Source organism: Mycteria americana, chromosome 1 (assembly GCF_035582795.1).
Source record: "Mycteria americana isolate JAX WOST 10 ecotype Jacksonville Zoo and Gardens chromosome 1, USCA_MyAme_1.0, whole genome shotgun sequence".
Taxonomy (NCBI): domain Eukaryota; kingdom Metazoa; phylum Chordata; class Aves; order Ciconiiformes; family Ciconiidae; genus Mycteria; species Mycteria americana.
In genome coordinates, this window is record NC_134365.1 from 86,395,900 (window position 1) to 86,415,248 (window position 19,349).

Here is a 19,349-nt window from a genome sequence, read left to right on the forward strand (position 1 = left end):
ATGTAAAAACAGACAGAAAAACTATATGTGAAGCTTCCACACATGCACACTTAACAGTGACCTTGAGGTGGTGGTTCCAGGCAGTAATGCTGGTTAGAAGCCCATTCAGGGGCTTCTGTGGTTCAATGGCCCGCAGAGGGACTGAGAGTCTCAAATACAGTGGTAGTTTTGACATCTGGGCAACAGTCCTGACAGGGACTGGCCTGAGATCCAGGAGCTAGTCTGAATACAAGGCTGCTCTACAGAGGGATCTGGACAGGCTGGATCAATGGGCCTAGGCCATTGTAAGAGGTTCAACAAGGCTAAGTGCCGGGTCCTGCACTTGGGTCACAACAACCCCATGCAGCGCTACAGGCTTGAGGAAGAGTGGCTGGAAAGCTGCCCATTGGAAAAGGACCTGGGGGTGTTGGTCAACAGCTGGCTGAATATGAGCCAGCAGTGTGCCCAGGTGGCCAAGAAGGCCAACAGCATCCTGGCTTGTATCAGGAATAGTGTGGCCAGCAGGAGTAGGGAAGTGATTGTCCCCCTGTACTCAGCATTGGTGAGGCTGCACCTTGAATACTGTGTTCAGTTTTGGGCCCCTCACTACAACAAAGACATTGAGGCGCTGGAACGTGTCCAAAGAAAAGCACCGAAGCTGGTGAAGGGTCTAGAGCACAAGTCTTATGAGGAACAGCTGAGGGAACTGGGGTTGTTTAGTCTGGAGAAGCGGAGGCTGAGGGGTGACCTTATCACTCTCTACAACTACCTGAAAGGAGGTTGTAGTGAGGTGGGTGTTGGTCTCTTCTCCCAAGTAACAAGCAAAAGGACAAGAGGAAATTACCTCAAGTTGCGCCAGGGGAGGTTTAGATTGAATATTAGGAAAAATTTCTTCAGTGAAAGGGTTGTCAGTCATTGAAACAGGCTGCCTACGGAAGTGGTTGAGTCCCCATCCCTGGAGGTATTTAAAAGACGTGTAGATGTGGTGCTTAGGGACATGGTTTCGTCGTGGACTTGGCAGTACTAGATTAATGGTTGGACTTAAAGATCTTTTCCAACCTAAACGATTCTATGATTCTATACCAGGCTATGAAAATGAGATGCTTTCATCCTCTATGATCTGCAACTGAACTGGGACCACTGAAGTGAGGAATGCTTCAAAGTCTGTGCCTTAACGCATCAGTGTTCTCATCTGCTTCCCATCTTCTGGTTTGCAACAGTGGTCTGGTAGTGAAAGGCCTCCATTACTCTGATAGCCCATACTTGATTTTTTTCCCTAGGCAAAGAATTATAATCTGGGGGAGAAACAGAAGAGAGGTAGTGTGCTCTGCTTTTGCTCTGACCACTATCACACTGTTTGTCTAAGCGTGATCCTAGAATAAGGCAGTGGCACTGAACACCTTGTCATCTTGCATGTAAAAATTGCGAATTTGAAGAACAGAATAATGTTCCAGCTACAATATAGATAATTTCATAATTCCTGTGCATGATCAGTTAGATAGGGATTTCTTCATTTTCTTTCTGTCCAAGTCATTGGTGACTGTATCTCCCAGTAGAGTAGAATTGTGCCTGGATTTCTTCTGGTTATTTTATAAAGTACTTCATAATGCAAATTAAGGGAAATTAAAGGAAGAGCTGACCTAACTTATTAACTCATCATAATGAATATTCAATTATAGTTAATTGTTAAGCTTATCCCTTTGCAATCTATCCTTCCTCTCTTTTATTCCAGTCCCCTCTGCTGTCCCTATGATGCATCAGGTGAGTCGTACTACCAGTAGCATCACACTGTCATGGCCTCAGCCAGACCAGCCCAATGGGATCATCCTGGATTATCAGCTACGCTACTTTGACAAGGTGAGCAGAAAGTGGTACAGTGCTGATTGTTGTATGGCTGTTATGCAAAAGAGAACAGGGAAATTTTCTGTCTGGGAGATGCACCCCTGGATCAGGATGGATAAGAAATATGCTTCAATGATGAGGGAAAAACAAGCTGTAGCAAAACCAGAAGTTCATAATATACACTTCATCTAACATGAGTCCATCTGCATTTCCCAACTTGGAACCAGCTAGGGACAATGCAGATAAAAAAAGAGAAGACACTTGTAGCTAAGCTAAAAAGCTGTGGCTAACAACCTAATAAGTTTAGCACCAGCTAACAGTGGAAGGAGCTGAAGTTTTCAAATGTGTATATGGGAATTGGACTCACTGCAACATTCTGTCATGTGTTTGTGGAGGGAAGTCCTGTGTCCCTATTTATGCCTGGACAGACATCTCTAAGAAATTTTGGGAGGAGGAATGCACTCTTTCATTCAATAAGTGGCAGATACCAGTTACCTGTTTATGTGCTGGAATTACAGCATGGCAAATATAAAGCTGTTCTCCATTCACATCTTTCATGACTCCTAATCCAACTGATTTGAGAAGAGGTACGTAGGGCTGTTCAGACAACCTCCCATTCCATATTCTTTATCTTTCACATAAACAGTTTTGCAGGATTGTGCAGGGCTACTGTTTTTCTAGCAGTAAAGGGGCCTGCTATTTGTAATAACATGTCTAGCAGCTTTCTGGATACAGCATTACAGGTGTTCTTGCTCTGGGTTCTCCTAGGAGAATACATGAGTTTGGAGCTTGTAGAAAGCAATATTTCAGGACAGGCTAGGGCTTTTTTTATGGTTACGCTTAGCAAGGAACCACAGGACAAGGTAGTTTTGTCTTTCACTTTTGTTTAGACCAGGACTGAGGGTCTTTGGCAGAACTTTGTGGGAAGCCCAGGCCTAAGAGAAAGAAAAGCAGCAGTGAGGAGCAACGAGTAGTGTGCGAGGAAGTCAGATCTGGAATAGCAGTTGTGATTGGGAGGCTCTGTAACAGATTCAGAGAATATTGGGCTGACATGGAACTAGCATTCCTTGATGAGGAGAGTCAGCAGTGTGGGCAGAAGTCACATTCCTTTTTGGTCACTGACATTCACAGGCAGAAGATGAGGATAATTCATTCACCTTGACTAGCGAAACCAACATGGCCACCATATCGAATCTGAGCCCAGGCAAGATCTATGCCTTCCAAGTACGAGCTAGAACAGCAGTGGGCTATGGCCCATACAGTGGAAAGATGTATTTCCAGACTTTAATGGGAGGTAAGTGCTACCATTTTGTACTCAGATCTGCACATGACTGTCTTTCACTTGTGTGTGTCCCTGAGTGTATTAGCTTATCCTCTGGAGGACTGCAATCAGATACTCCTACTTAACTTGTATTTCTGTGTATCATAATTTGCATATGCAGATTTGTTCACTCAAAGACCCTTCATGCTGTCAGAGCATATTGTTTACACTCCCTTAGCCTTTGCTACCGCCATATTCCCCAGTCCTACTCCTTGTTGCCTCTGACCAAGAGGAACAGAGTGTGTCATTAGAACTCTCTTTAGGAGGGTGTTACAGTACATAGCACTATACACTGCTGTAGTTTGGTCTCCAGCTGTCACAGGACATCTTACAGCTGAGTGCTCTGTGAAAGTCTTAAAGACAGGTGCAACACAGGACATATACACAGAAGCTTGCCTTCCAGCAGTATCACCATCCATTCATGCAGAGAGTAACATATTACCTTGTGATACTCTTTGGTCTGGATCAAAGGTACTTATGTATGTCATCTACAAGCTAAATTAATAGGGGGCAATGGGATCAAAGCCCAGGTGTAGAGCTAGCTTATACTTAAGTGGTTAGTCAGGTGTCAGTGGACCAGGGGAAGGAAAAGTGGATTCAGAGGGAGCACTGGCTTTTCAGAAGTAGGAAGGAAGGCACTGGAGAAGCACAGTGATTGAAGGGGTAAAGGGATAACCAAGTCGAGCATTTGTGAACTGTCAGGACTAGCCTGGGAAGCAAAAGGGCTGGTAGGGATGGAATTATGGGTGAAACCTAGTTGAGTAGAAGGGAAACTCTAACAGTTCCTGTCCTCTGCATTTGTGTGTGTGTGTATGCATGTGTCTTCCTTGCTAGGGGAGCGCTCGGAGATGGTGCAGGACCGACTGCCGCTTATCGTGGGCTCAGCACTCGGTGGTCTAGCCTTCTTGGTAATTGCTGCCATTGCCATCCTTGCCATCATCTTCAAGAGGTGAATTCCTTGACCTGCTCGTGTGCCAGTGCCTGTACTGCAGACAGTGGAACTTTCTTAGCCCCGCCACATAACCCCGTCCCAAGGGAAACAGCCTGATCTACATTTATCCAGATGTCCTTGAGATGTCATTTTCTAATTAAGGAAAGATCTTGGCCCGTTGCTCCTATCTGAGGAGCCCCTCCTTTGGTGAACCGCTCAAATATTAGCTGATATTTGGCTAGTTAACAATAAGAACAAAAGGGAAGCATTTTAAAGCTGGTGTTCAAAAGGTATCTAAATGCATCACTGTAAAGAAGGGACTGTAAATTGGATTTTAGGCAAGGAAGTGGGGAATTAAACAATGCAGTGAAGAAGGACTGGTGGAATAAGTATTTAGATCCACTGATTTAGAAGGTGCTATATACCCTTTAACCAAGAACCAGGAGACAATAGTTCATTTGCTGAAGGATAAAAGCTGTACAACCCAATGGTTCCATGGAATACTGACTCATAAAATATAGGTTGAAGAAAGCAAATACCACTTCCCATTTTGGGAAGAAAAAAAGGCAGATAAGTCAATGTAGAGATAATCTATTATGGCAAAAAATAAGGACAGAAATTTTAAAAAGAAGGAGAGAAAAGTAAGGGTCACTAGCAGAGCTGTGTAGAGGTACAAAAGCAAATAATGAGGGGTTTCTTATTTGAAGGAAAGAAACAGTCATTACCCGCTCCTTGAATTTACTGAGGTTTGAACTTAATCCCCTAGATTGTCAGTAATGGATTTCTGTATCTTTGCTCTACTCTGCCTCTGCACAAGAGGGACTTTTTAGCTTTTTCTGCTGACCAAAAAAAATGTATGAACTACTTAACTTTAGAAAGTGACATCTAGTTTTAGTTATTTGGTTTTTGTTCTCTTCCCTTTTCTACATTTGGTTTCTCCTTCTGTGTATATTCTCTTTTAATATTTTTCTTTCTGGAAAGAAAAGAATTATCAAATACTGTTATATTTGCATTGTTGCCTCCTTTTGTAGCTTTGAACTGTTAAAAATATAATTTCTTGTTACAGTTGGAAATGTGATATTATGTGCACAACTCAATAAAGCATATATTTTCCTAAAAAATATAAACCAAACCCAGAATAAGTTAATATTACCAAAACTGTGTTGGGGAAAGACATTAATGGGTTTCTGTAAATGTATCTACATAGAAGGAAATATCATAAAAAATAGATTCATTTATACTTGAAGGATCATGTCCAATTAATAGATAGTGGTTCAGAAAAAGTGGAGATACCAAATTTCTATTTTAAATTTGTCCTTGGTAAGAAAATTAAGTTTGAAGATGTAGGAAATGAGGAACACCACGTGAAATGAGGAGTTTTTTAAAAGGTTGAATATATGTAAAGTCAAATGTTATAATTTTAACTTGTTTTTGTAAATCATTGGTACACATTGTCGAGGCAATACACAATGTGAAACACTTACCTATTTTAGCTAGTTGTTTTTTTTAATGATGGAAAACCATTAGTATGTCAGATAACCTGTAAAAAACATGAATGTAGACATGACTTTCAGATGCAATAGCAGAGTTAAGAGCTCTTAGGTACAGGCCCCCAGTAAAGCCTATTTCTTTTCACAACAGAAAGAACAGATTTTGAAGGGAGAAATATCTGTGGTTTTGCAATCTTAGTAGAATTTAAAGAGATAAGCCTGACAAGTAAGAGTAATACACAAAGTTTCCTGTTAGAATGAAAGAATTAGTCCTGTTAGTAAAGAAATGTAACATAATGTTCTATGAGACTCTGTCTTCAGATGCTAATTGATTCAGCCAGCGAGGTCTTGTGCTGAAACAGCAAAGCATATGAGTTGACACAAATCCATGCATACAGCAGGGATACTGCAGGGTACCATAGGGTTTGATTTACAATCTGGTCTCATTAATACAATGTAGAAAAGATTGTAAACTAGCATGAATTGTACATTTTTGGAAAAAAAATATGAACACTGTTGGGAACAAAGGAAGTGACTTGAAAATGGAAAATATATTTAGAGCAAACCAAGAATAACAACTAGATCATGTGGGAAAAAATTGCTTGAATCACACACATTTAAGTGGAGAATGAAATCTGAGAAATGCCTATGCTGAGAAGGACCTATGCTTACTGGAAATTAGATGCGTATATGCAATAAATATTACAATAATAAAGCCATACCTGTTTTGATCTGCACGTGCAAAGATCACATCATGTAACAGATTTCTGTCCATCTGGCTCTGTGTGGTTTGTTTTGGGTACCATACTTACGAAAAGAATAGTCGAAGTAAATGCTTTTAAGAGACCAGGAGGAAAAATAAAGAAGTCTTTGGGGAAAATTTATACAAATTAAGCATTAGAGTAAATGGCTCTTAGAATGTTTTTGAAGAACTTAAAAGGCACCACAGGAGGTAGATTAGTATTGAAAAGAATAATTTGTAGTAATTAAATGAAATTAAAATGCAAATTTAGCCTGAATAGCAAGAAAAGTTCCGAGACAGTAATGTTAAACTGTAATATTTTTTTTTCAGGATAGTGCTGGAGGCCCTGTCTTTTGTCATATCTAAAGTGGGGACGCAAACAGTGGTATAAAAACTACCACATAGAAAACAAGCATGCACTGGTTACCATGAGATGGGCAAGATCTTAACACCCATCTTCTATCTCTAAATTCAAGGATTCTCTGAGTCTTGCATTGAGAAGCCTACCCCAACATCCTATGAGAGACTCTTGTGTGTGTTTTGACTTTCCTTTCCTTTATGTCCTGCAGTAAAAGGCGAGAGACTCCATACACAGACCGCCTGCAGCAGTATATCAGTGCACGAGGTAAGTGTTCTTGAGCAACAGATGGCAAGGGCCTGTCTCTTTTCAGGACTCATTAACACTCATGTCTCTCAGGATTTGATTCTGGTGATGGTTTGGGCTGTCTCCTCCACTGCAGGACTCGGAGTGAAGTATTACATTGATCCTTCGACCTATGAAGATCCCAATGAAGCTATTCGAGAATTTGCCAAGGAGATTGATGTGTCCTTCATCAAGATTGAGGAGGTCATTGGATCAGGTAGTGTGAGAATCTGCAGATTTTGAAGTGCCTTCTTGTTCACCTTGAGACCTGCCACACTACTGGCCTGAAATGGACCCAACCATGGTACATCAAGTGTCTCAGGATAGCTAACTTTCATTTTTACCAAAATTCATCTTAACCTACTTATCCATAGATGCTGGCTCCAAATCAAGTTTAAAACACCCTTTGAAGACTCAGAGCTCCTCATTTGAACCCTGAAGACGTAGTCTCCAACCTGAATGAATTCAGAGCCTTCATCAAGAACTTTACCTTAATCCAAACAGTCCTAGTAACCCTATTTCCAAGCAGCACCTGGAATCTTCCATAGTAGAACGTTTTAGTGCACCTGACTAAAATTCTTTGCTGTGTTTCCTTACTTGAGGTGTGTTTCTTCCCTCCCTGACAGGAGAGTTTGGAGAGGTGTGCTTTGGGCGCCTAAAACACCCAGGGAAGCGTGAATACACAGTAGCTATTAAGACCCTGAAGTCAGGTTACACAGATGAACAGCGGCGGGAGTTCCTGAGCGAGGCCAGCATCATGGGGCAATTTGAGCATCCCAATGTCATCCATCTGGAGGGTGTGGTCACCAAGAGCCGACCAGTCATGATTGTCACAGAGTTCATGGAGAATGGATCACTGGATTCCTTCCTCAGGGTACCACAACCAGAGTCTACCACAACCGTTACCTCTTCATCTTGCTGTGTGCCAGTCTTAGATCTGATAATTTTGCCTGTCCTTCCTCTTCACCCCTGTCTCTATAAGTCCTCAGGTGCCCTCTTCAGGTGCAATAGAAATAATAGCAAATTACCAGATTAAGTGTGTTTGGGCCAACATGGTGAAAATATTCCAAAAGCTCACCCAACGTATACAATTTCTTCATTATTTTAGACCTCTCAAGCTCAAATAATTAATGGTAAACAGTACTAAATTGTTTGTCTTTGTACACAGCTTTCTAGTTCTTTATGTGCATGCTCCAAAATTTGCCTTTCTAATAATGTTTTTCAGACTTTATTCCACTGAATGTTTTTAACATGTTGAAGTTTCAACATTGTAATGAAGTAATGAAACTTGTAGCTATTTTTGGACTCAGGATTTCCAGTGTTTTTTCTAGTAATGAAATATAAATAGAGACGTTTTTGTAGTATAGATGCTTCACTTCTTTTTTTACTGATTCAGATGCTAATTCAACCACAAATCCTTTGGCAGGTACATTTTGAAGAACACATGAACCCATTGTGTAGAATTGCATAGCACCCATTGTAAAGATCCTAAAAGAGTAAGAGCAGATTTGTGTGCTCCCATTCATTTAGCCATCTTAGTAGTTAATGAGACTAGGCATAGGATGCTAAAGGAGGATATGGCCACAAGATACGATTTGTCTGCAGAAAAAAATCACCAATACCTGACTTCATTTGAGATTCATTGCCTTAAGCCCACCCTCCTTTCTTATTTGCTGTCCCTGAACCTTCAGGTTTTGGCTGAAGTTAAGATGTATGTTCTCTAACTTCATAAATAGACCTTGTTACCTTGCTCATTGTTAGTCTTCCCTGTTGGCTTCATGTTCTGTGGTCATAAAAGCCTATGTTTGCCTCCTCACTTGCAGCAGAAGGAGGGACAGTTCAGTGTGTTACAGCTGGTGGGAATGCTACGAGGGATTGCAGCTGGCATGCGCTACCTTTCAGACATGAACTATGTGCATCGTGACCTGGCAGCACGTAACATCTTAGTCAACAGTAACCTTGTGTGCAAGGTGTCAGACTTTGGTTTGTCCCGTTTTCTGGAGGATGATGCTTCAAATCCCACCTATACTGGAGCTCTGGTGAGTTACCACTATGGAGTGTGTTACTGTAGTGCTGCCATCTGTAATTTTTTTTCTCTGGTCCTCCTTGATTTAGTGTACCCTTTTTAGTCCATCTTGACACTCGAGAGACCAGTGGGGCAGAGTCTTCTATGTTGTGGGCTATCCGTTCCAAGTCAGCAAAAAACCTAAAATAACTGAATATCTGATCCACTCTGCTGTGTGAAATGGAGCCTCAGTGCCGTTCTTTCTGGAATGATGGTGAATAGGACAAACCTCATAACCTGATGTAGGAGTTATCTTTTCCCTTTCATTAGCTTCCTACAAGAAGTATAAAGGACTGAAGGAGAGATTGAAGTCCTGTACTACCACCCTTTGAGGAAAGAGCTGTTTTTTTCCTGCAGAAAAGATAACTGGCATAAGTATATGGGCTTACAACCAGCCATTAAGTGAACTTACTGCCTATGAAGCTCTGACATCTGTTATACATACTACAAAAGGGGTGGGAGTGTAATAGGAGGGTTGAAAATTCCATTTGGTATACAGGGGATGAAGGAGAATTCAGTCACTGAAAAGTGAAACAAGTTTTAGATGTATGTGTTTTGAAGAACCAGCACCTGAATGATATGTCGTCTGGCAGGTCATACCTGCAGTCAGAGAGGTCAATCAAGATGGAAGAGGAAGGAGTTAATGCTATCCACAAAATGTATCTGTCCTTGGTGTTGCAGGTTGGGATTGTTTAAATGGATTTAGATTTCCAAATGGTTGTGACTTTCAGGAGGATTTGACTATCTGTCACCTCTCAAATGCTGCAAAGAAGAGCTATAAAAGTTAAAATCATCATAGCAGAAAGGGGGCATGATTCTGTTTTTCATCTATATTTGTCAATAGAACAAGGTGAAAACCTTCAACATAGTTTGAATTTAAACCAACAGTGTCTATAAGACAGCATCAACTGGACTGGCACTCCATGCTCAGAGTTGGGCCGTGCTACTGGCATCTGATCAGTTCAGTGATGTCATTTTCACAAATAGTCCTTACCTCACTAACATTCTGGTTGCTCTCTGACTACTTTCTAGGGATGCAAAATCCCCATCCGTTGGACTGCCCCTGAAGCTGTCCAGTATCGCAAGTTCACCTCCTCCAGTGATGTCTGGAGCTATGGCATCGTCATGTGGGAGGTGATGTCCTATGGTGAGAGGCCTTACTGGGACATGTCCAATCAAGATGTAAGTTTTAGAAGTGGTGAAAATGTACTCTCTGTCCTGTATCAATTCATGTGCAAGAAAGTCATACACTGCCAACTGATTGAAGCTTGTTTGTCTTTTATTTTCCCAGCTGTGATAAAGGTTTGTTCTTCTTTTCCTGCAGGTAATTAATGCCATTGACCAGGACTATCGCCTGCCACCACCCCCAGACTGCCCAACTGTTTTGCACCTGCTGATGCTTGACTGCTGGCAGAAGGAACGGGTCCAGAGACCCAAATTTGAGCAAATAGTCAGTGCCCTAGATAAAATGATCCGCAAGCCATCTGCCCTCAAAGCCACTGGCACTGGGAGCAGCAGGTGAGATGAGGATTTAGTGCAAAATAATAGGGCTTGTCTCTGGGTAAGCATCATGAGGAAAAGAAAGCAGTAAATCAGGCTATATAGTATTTTTTCCAACTCCCTCATCTCAGACTGGGACCAAATAGGAAGGGGAAAAATACGGGGGAGAGGGTTAGAAGAGTTGTATATCCTGATTCACTTGATGGGTGATGAGGAGTTGTGAGTGCTGAATGTGAGGGGAGATAAATCTCTTGATGAGGTGCACTGAGGATGAACATGAGTGAGGGATCTTAGGGAATGAAGGGAGGGGCACATTTGGGTACAGCTACGCAAGATACTCTGTGATCACACAGTATTGTCACACAAGAAGTGATGAAGGAAGAAAGACCTTAGCTTATGGAAGGAAGGAAATCTGTAGCTAAAACTAATTAGAACTGCAGCTTGCATCCCATATTTTCCCAACTGTGTTTTGCAGCCTGGTGGAACCAGAGGCAGGAGGTCAGCAAAGGAGAAGTCTCTGGGGGGGTAAATGGTACCAAGATTAGATGGCTGTTGGGCTGGATGACAGAATTGCATCCTGCTGGCCTGGAGGCTTTTTCCCTGTGGTTATAAACCTTGTCTCACTGCAATGTACTCCACAGCTAGGGGATGGAAAAAGTGCCTAGTCATGCCCAGTTTACTAAAAACCAGCACATAAAGAGAGTTGGAGCTTTGGGATACATGGCATATAGCAAATGCCATGTATAAACAGTCATTTCTTTCGCCTTTTACTGCTATGTTTTTATCTGATGGGTGTTGGAGCTGAAAAAAATGCACTCATTCTCATAGGTCACTTTCTGATCCAAGGAGCTCATCTAGGAGAGGGAGAGCTAGTCACAAAGGTAAAAAGTTATGTCTCATCTCTGTGCCTCAGAAACCTCCTCACTGCAACTCTTTGCCCAGCTAATAGGTCTAGACCCAGAAAGTGTGGAAAGATCTGGGGCAACAAGAAGAGAATGTGCCTGAGAGAGTATAAAACGGGAAGGAAGGATCAATTTCTTGGATTGATTTGATTGTTTTCAGGCAGAAAAGGGCACACAAGTAGTCCAGAAACAGGGCATCAAAGTGGGACTTTAGGAATCAGGGCATGAAGAACAAATATCATTGTTCTGCTCCATTCTGCGCTCTTCAGAGATGCATTCGCTTCCTCTCACAACTCTGACCTTACTAGTGTGGTCAGCTGATGTTGATAACTTGGGTTTTTAGAACCTGCCTCTTTTGCAGACCATCTCAGCCTCTCCTGAGCAACTGTCCTCCAGATTTCCCTTCACTCAGCAATGCCCATGAGTGGTTGGATGCTATCAAGATGGGCCGTTACAAGGAGAATTTTGACCAGGCCGGTCTGATTACATTTGATGTCATATCACGCATGACTCTGGAGTAAGTAGAGGGGCAGAGAGCAGAAGATACCAGACACTGATTTTTCCATGGAGAAAGTGAAAGCAGTCTGAGAAATACTTAGTAAGGGCTATATGGAGAATACATACACATGAAAAAGGAGAGGGAAGCCAGAGCAAAGTAGCTACTATTTCTTACATTTTATTAGGCCTCTGGACACCCTCCATACCACTGTACATTTGTAATCTGTTTTCGTAAGCACTAATACTGATCCCGTGTACACTACAAAACGTATTGTCAGTGTTGCAGAGAGACTGTTACATCAGAATGTTCATGACAGCTGCCACAGGTAATAACCACTTTTAAGGAGATTTGTAGAACCAGCTATACCATATACTGGGTTGAAGTGTTATGTAGAAGACAGGAGCCAGGAAAAGGAACATTCTTAGAATCATAGAATGGTTTGGATTGGAAGGCATCTTTAAAGATCATCTATTCCAACACCCCTGCCATTCACAGGGATATCTTTCACTAGATCAGGTTGCTCAAAGCCCCGTCCAACCTGACTTTGAATGTTTCCGGGGATGGGGTATGCACAACTTCTCTGGGCAACCTGCTCCAGTGTCTCACCACCCTCATTGTAAAAAATTTCTTCCTCATATCCAATCAAAACCTACCCTCTTTCAGTTTAAAATCATTGCCCCTTGTCCTGTCACTACAGGCCCTGGTAAAAAGTCTCTCTCCATCTTTCTTGTAAGCCCCCTTTATATGTTGAAAGGCCACAAGGAGGTGTCCCCGAAGCCTTCTCTTCTCCAGGCTGAACAACCCCAACTGTCTCAGCCTTTCTTACAAGAGAGGCGTTCCAGCCCTCTGATCATTTTCATGGCCCACTTCCACTGCTTCTTTTCGTATCATAACCTACCAAGTTCCTCTGATACCCCTTCCACCCACACACACTTGGCTTGCAAATGCCAAGCAAAAGCAGAAGCCTTGTCAACTGTTTCTCAGACAAGAATACACATACACATATATCCATACACATTGATTTGGATCTACAGGGAAATGGATTGGGACTGTTCAGAACAGAAGCCCATTTTAACACTTTCCACATCCTCTATTCTCTTGCAGAGATATACAGCGTATTGGCATCACCCTCGTTGGTCACCAGAAAAAGATTCTAAACAGCATCCAGCTCATGCGAGTCCATTTGAATCAGCTTGAACCAGTTGAAGTGTGATGTTTACACCATCCTTATTCCACTAGTCTCAAACTCTGGAAAGATTCTGGGGGAATTCAGAGGGATTTTCACTGTAAGAAAAAGAGACATCAGTATGTTACTTGAAGACTTAATGCACCCAGAGAGTGCACACTACCTGTCCTGTTCCATGAACAAAAACAAAACCTTGCCATGATTTGAAAGCAGAGCTAAATAACTGGTGGCATTTAAATGTGGCTGATATCATACATTGGGAATGGGTTGGGGGAGGGAAAGTTATAATAACATGGGGAGGAGACGGAATAATAGCTTGGACAGATCACAAGCACCTGTTGCCTCTTCTCTGCCAACGAAAGGTATCAGACAACTTTACAAAGCCATCAGCAGGCTTTATCTGTGGCTGGGAGCCCAGCAAAGCTACAAAGACATAATAAAGGCAACAAAAAAATTACCATTTTTTTTCCAAAAAGATTGCCATCATGGTGTGAGAGATTATTACTCAGATGGAGATGAGCATCAGGCTATCACTTGGTATGCCAGCTTGGTCCAGAACTCAAGTTCCAGTTAGTGCACAATATGTGGTAAGCAATAAGACATGTCACCTGGTAAAGAGGTTGAGAGTAAAGAGCTCAAAATTCTATGCTATTTCATATGCAGTTCTTGGGTCTGCTCCATGATCCAGGAGGGAAACTTACTAATCCTTTGTGCTGACACAAGGAACAGCAAGTTCTTGGTGCTACACAACTCTGTTTATGGGACTGCAACAAAATGGAACAATAAGGATTCCTAGAATCCATCCTGCTGGATCTGCAAGTGGAGAGGGAAACAAATAGGTTCTGGTCCTCACAAGCCCATTCTTGAGAGGAAGGGCATAATATTCTGATATTTTGATATCCTGAGCACCCAGAATTTGGGTCTTGTTCTCTTCTGATCCCTTACAGACACTGAAGAGCATGACAAAAAAATCTGAAGCCCTTTGCTGTTGAAAAATACTTGCTCTTTTTCTCATCCTAACTAGCTACATCAATGGGCACAGCTGGTTGAATATTGTTTCTGAAGAAAATGCAGACCTGCAGTAGTCAACTCCAAATAGGCAATTGGAACAAGGGAGGTGAAACTCTTTTGCAAGTTCTTGTTAAGAGTGATCAGGGAAGGGTACCAGTCCCACAAGTCACTTCAGTCCTTGGGATCAACTACGTAGTCTGGTAGAGGTGCATGCGAGTGACCAGAACGACAGACCTTATGTCTCCCTTCAGGCAGACTAGTACCTGCTTAAGGAAAGATCTGCTTTGAGGAGGAGGAGAGCTTCAGGACTGTATCTCTGTATCTATCCCTATGCAGGAGTATGAAAACGTGAAGCTGAACTTGAGATGAAAACTCATAAACTATACAGTTGTCGACCTCACCAACACATAGGAAGGGAAATGGAAATGGCCTTGTTAAGCAAGACCCCAATGAAGACATTACATAAAAAGATAACCTTATTTGTGTCTAGAGAGGAAATAACCCTAGCTGTTCCAGTCTGTGTCTGTCTGTTGGCTCACTGTGAACTAGTCATGAACATTCTGTATTTCTCCAGCTGTCAAGGTTAGAATAGCATGACTTCTGCAGATACCACTCCTGTACAGATTTGAGTCGTCAGCCCAGCAATTGGTGACTGAGAAGCCACTTTTAATAGTTATTGAAGAGTCCCATAATATGATAGGAGGTGCTCCAGAACAGTTGCACTAGAATAGCCAACACAGTTCAGACTCTTTATTACAGCATTAGAGCATTATTGTTAATTTTTTTTAGTTGAAGATGGAGAATAGCAGTGCATTCTTTCAAGATATTAAAAAATCAATACAAAAACAATACAAGGAAACAAGAATAAAACATTTACAGCAGTACAAAGAGAGTGTGAAGATTAAAATAAAATAAAAAAAAAAACCAACACATCAGACTAGAGTGAGTCTTAGCCTAGAAAATTTGACTCTGTTGCTTTTTAAGGGGTTTCTACAAACTTGTAATACTCACAAATCCAGTTACATGTATGCTGACTGACTGTCAGCTCCACTTACAGCATCTGAGACTGAACAAGTGGTGTCCTCTTCAGAAAGCATATTGAGCACAAGATGTTGAGGGGAATCTGTGGTCTCTAGCACCTTCCATATGTATTCACCAGAGGACAACAATGCATGTATGCATATTCATATATGACTGTATTCCAGAAGTTCTGCGGGCCATTTGGGGAAACACAGCAGGCTGTGTTTTCCATGCCTTGGGTGACCAAGATTAGTGGAGAAATTAGTGATGTAGTTCAAATCCTATGGCGTCTTTTCAGCCTAGTGGAAACTTACATGCAGAAAATACATTCTCTTTCTTCATGCAATGGGAGACAAAATGGGAACCTTGTCTGAATCTCATACCAATAACAATGAGGTTTAATAGCCCCTTATGGGGAGCTGCAGTGAAATGAACTGCTTGGTGGTAGTTCAGGCAGTAGGACATTTACTTTTGCATATGAAGTCTATGGCAAAGTTGTTTTCACAGTCAGAGGAAAGGGATTTAGTCACTATACCAAGGCAGGCAAGTAGTGATTGGACATCATAGATCTCTTCTTCCTCCTGTTCTATGGCAAGGTTGAAATGTCCCTATGATAGTTCCAAGGGGTCAAGGTGTTCTGGCTGTGGCTAGAACTGCACAGGGACAGGCTTGGGGTCACAGGTGGAGTGCAAAAGGGTAACTTTTCTGTAAGTAGTCTCCCCATGCTCTTTATTCCCAGGGTGTTCCTTATTTTCAGGGTACTTAACTTCTTCCATAAATTGGGATGCAAAGGCTCTTGTGTCGCAATGCATCTTGTGTTATTTGTCATCATGTTGGTCCTCAACCCTGCAAGCATGGAGGAAAGGCAGTCATGGCAAAAGCATTAGAAATATCTTGATCTCGCTTTTCTCAGTCTTGTGTGAAAGCAGAAATTCTACATTCTGTTTCCACAGATGTCATCTGGTGGTAGTTCTGGGATGTCCTGCAGTATATGAGCACCCACAACAGGTAGAGATGAGAATCAGGAGGGAAAGGAGTGAGGCTCATTTAGGCACCTGATATCTGTCCTTCACCAGAAGAGTGAGAAACAATGCAAAAGAAGTCTTACAGAGCCATATTCTTTGCCAGAGAAGCAGTGAGAGATTAACAAGTTATTGCCCACATTTACTCCATATGATATCTATAAAATGCAGTGCATAAGAAGACTGAGTAAATTAAATTCACAGGTGTCAATGCGTAGACCTTCATGAGGGCATTAGGCAATTGCATGAAAACTCAGAAGAGTCATACCTACAGTTGGAAAGAATATATTGCAAAGACTTATGGCTCTTCTGCTTGAACACCAACTTTTCACTATCTGGAAAGAGGAAGAAAGTTCACCTTAAGGCAAGCTGTTTTGTGATTATTCCCGATGAGGTTACTTGCACATACCTTTTTGGTGTCTGTTGCTGGACAGTCTCCCAGACAGACAATTGGGTCTGCACCAGTATATCAGTTAATGTATTGTGCTGCCAAAGAGCATGTCAGGCAAGCAAGTTCACACCTATGCTGCTTCAGCAGCCAAGTGGAATTCTCAGACAGGAGCTACATGTCTGTGCACCCCCTGCCTCACTGCCTGACATAAACATGGCATGTTTATGTCAAAAGCAGGCCCTGCTCACCCAGAGTATTCAAAGACAAGCACATAAGCTAAGATTTTTGCACCCATGCGTGAAATGTTGTTGAGAAAAGGCTCAATGACAGTATGACTTACACAGTGATTTCTATGTTTGGCACTCAAGTAACCTCAGTGCGTGTGCAGATGATATGGTTTGCAGTCCCTATTTTTTGTTTTGCTTGTTTGTTTTTTAAAATTCAAGGATGTAATCTTAGTGCATACTTTGACGCACTATATTAGGACTAGTTGAGGGAGCACAAGCTGCTTAATGCTACTGAAGGAGAGCTGAAAGAATCTGTCTGTTTAGTACAAATATATTCATCACCTGGAACTATCTAGAAAGAAAGAAGCTGCTGTAGCTTCCTAAGTCCCAGACAATTCACATGTTATTAAGCTGAATTAAGCCTCTGGGTGTGGTGGGAAATGATGAGCAACACCAAGGAACTTTAATAAGCAAACAAAGGTAGAGCTGTCCCTACCACTGGATCTCCTTTGGTCAGGGATTCCAGCCAATGAATCTACCTGGCAGCTAGTCTAAGTGAAGGTAACCAGCTTGAATCCATCCTGCCTTTGGCACAGTTTCTCAGCAGTCAGCTACACAGCTCTGACGCATACAGGTGCAGCTAAGCAATAGATTTGGGTTCAGGACAAAACTGATTCTTTCTCTTTCCTGAAACCAGCTGATGCTAGAGGAGACCATGCAATGAGCTGTTCACATGTATTCCATGCTAGCAACTATTCATGAGTATTGAGCATCCTAAGGATTATAGATCATGTGTAAATTTGAATCTCTGAATATCATTAAAAGACAGCATGGAAGAGCAAATCTCATGTCCTACTAAAAAGCTAGTCTAATCCTTCACTTTTCAAATCTATATGGAAAAAATGGCACCTCCCTCAGAATTTACCTTTTGTTGTGGCATTCAAGATCATCATGCTCTGTGTATGAAGCTGTTCCACTTCTGTGTTACTGAAAGGGCTGCACTGAGCTAATGAAAAATCACTGTGTCTTCTAGAGCTTGTCATCTTGTAAGTCGGACCTGTTCAAAGAGGAATTACTCCCCCCTTGTGTTCTGCTACCTGAAACACAGAAGACAAGGCTTAACTGCCCTCAAAAAGGCTTGTAGCTTATATAACTTATCTCCCTTTTCTGGGTGATGAGAAAACTCTCTTCCTGAAATAGTCTCAGTTGAAACATGCTGATTCATGAAGACATAGGAAGATTTTTTCTAGTTTCTGCTATGACCTTTGTTCCTTGATCGAACAGAGTAATGTGGTCTTTTAGTCAACTGCTGTAAGAGCAGGTCACAAGTATGAGTACAATGGGTTGGCATCTTGGGTGTCTATGCCTCAACTAATTAATAGAGTTTGGTCTGTTATTTATCTCTCTTATACAAGACCAAATGTGCTTAGCTAACAGCAATAATGCTGTTTGCTTCTGAAAACTTATCCCTTAAATTCAGGCCATGGTAAGTAACATTGGATTTTTTCCTAGTTTACAGTGGCACTAGAAATTATACATGCTGCTGGCTAAAACTAGAATTTTAGTTACATCTATGCAACTCTCTCATTGCATTTTGGTAACTTTTATACAAACCTACTACTGTTCATGCATTTGGACAGCTGTAACAGATTGGTCATTTATAAACAATTCTGCTGTTGAGAACAGACTCTAGTCCTCTTTGAACCATATTGACACTGCAAATGAACAGGAGATTAAAAATAAGAAAATCAGGTTTATTCAGAGAAGTCAGCTAGTTTGACAGATATGAATGAGAAGGCACTATCTGAAATAAGCTATTTAAAAATAGGTCTATAGTGCTGCTCTTTTAAAAAGGACAGTAATTATAACATACCCTAATGCTTCTGCTATAAGTTAAGTTGCAAAACTGTTGCTTTTTTAACCTGTCATCTCTGCAGTCTTATAACAAGAACAAACTAACAACAACAATAACAATGATCATGATAAACAAATGTGGTTTTCGCCAATGAAGAGAACTACAATAAAAATAGCAGTAGTCCAGCAGCTGCCTGCGATTTGTACTGAGAAGCAATATATTTTTTTGACAGGTGAAATATTATTGCAAACTGAATGGCAAGTTCATCAGTGATGCTAAGGAAGAGCTCAAAGGTGCTAAAAGTGCCATGGTGTAGTTGTGGAAGTGACCCAGCTCATTGGGATGTTCGGTCTGGAAGATGATGTAAAAAGCTAACAGAGAAAAGAGAGGAGGAAAAAGGAGAAGAAAAGGAAAAAAAGACCAAGACTGTTATCATGGTCTTGGCCAGGATAATCTGATTATCTCTGTAAACTAAAGCATCAGATTTTAGCCCAAACAATAGGACAAGACAGCCACATCTCCTATCTCTGTCTCTGTCTGTTTATTTACTTATAGCTAGTTCAGTTAGCTCTTCTTATGGTCTTCAAGGCTCCTGACTTCGGCATCCTGTTATGTAATGATGGGCCAATATTCTGTCCTCACCTCCTGAGTTATCCAAGCAGGATGGAATGAAAGAAATATAATGGCTACATCATGCAGACATTGTACGGCAAGACAAACACA

At 41.6% G+C, this 19,349-nt stretch overlaps 1 protein-coding gene across 7 annotated transcripts in view; it reads left to right on the top strand.

Moving 5' to 3' along the window:
* Positions 1-19,304, top strand: part of LOC142413546 (ephrin type-B receptor 5) — an 84,033-nt gene extending 64,729 nt beyond the window's left edge. For 3 of the 7 annotated variants that reach the window (XM_075509803.1, XM_075509809.1, XM_075509795.1), the window contains exons 7-17: positions 1,712-1,836; positions 2,953-3,115; positions 3,977-4,091; positions 6,875-6,930; positions 7,046-7,165; positions 7,575-7,822; positions 8,772-8,987; positions 10,046-10,195; positions 10,338-10,531; positions 11,777-11,932; positions 13,019-19,301. In XM_075509803.1, coding sequence (XP_075365918.1) covers positions 1,712-1,836; positions 2,953-3,115; positions 3,977-4,091; positions 6,875-6,930; positions 7,046-7,165; positions 7,575-7,822; positions 8,772-8,987; positions 10,046-10,195; positions 10,338-10,531; positions 11,777-11,932; positions 13,019-13,127 — 1,652 coding nt within the window. In that variant the 3' untranslated portion in view covers positions 13,128-19,301. Of the gene's footprint in view, positions 1-1,711; positions 1,837-2,952; positions 3,116-3,976; positions 4,092-6,874; positions 6,931-7,045; positions 7,166-7,574; positions 7,823-8,771; positions 8,988-10,045; positions 10,196-10,337; positions 10,532-11,776; positions 11,933-13,018 lie in introns of all 7 variants that reach the window. The other 4 variants (XM_075509817.1, XM_075509827.1, XM_075509846.1 and 1 more) reach the window with 4 other exon arrangements.
* The last annotated feature ends 45 nt before the right edge of the window (positions 19,305-19,349 follow it).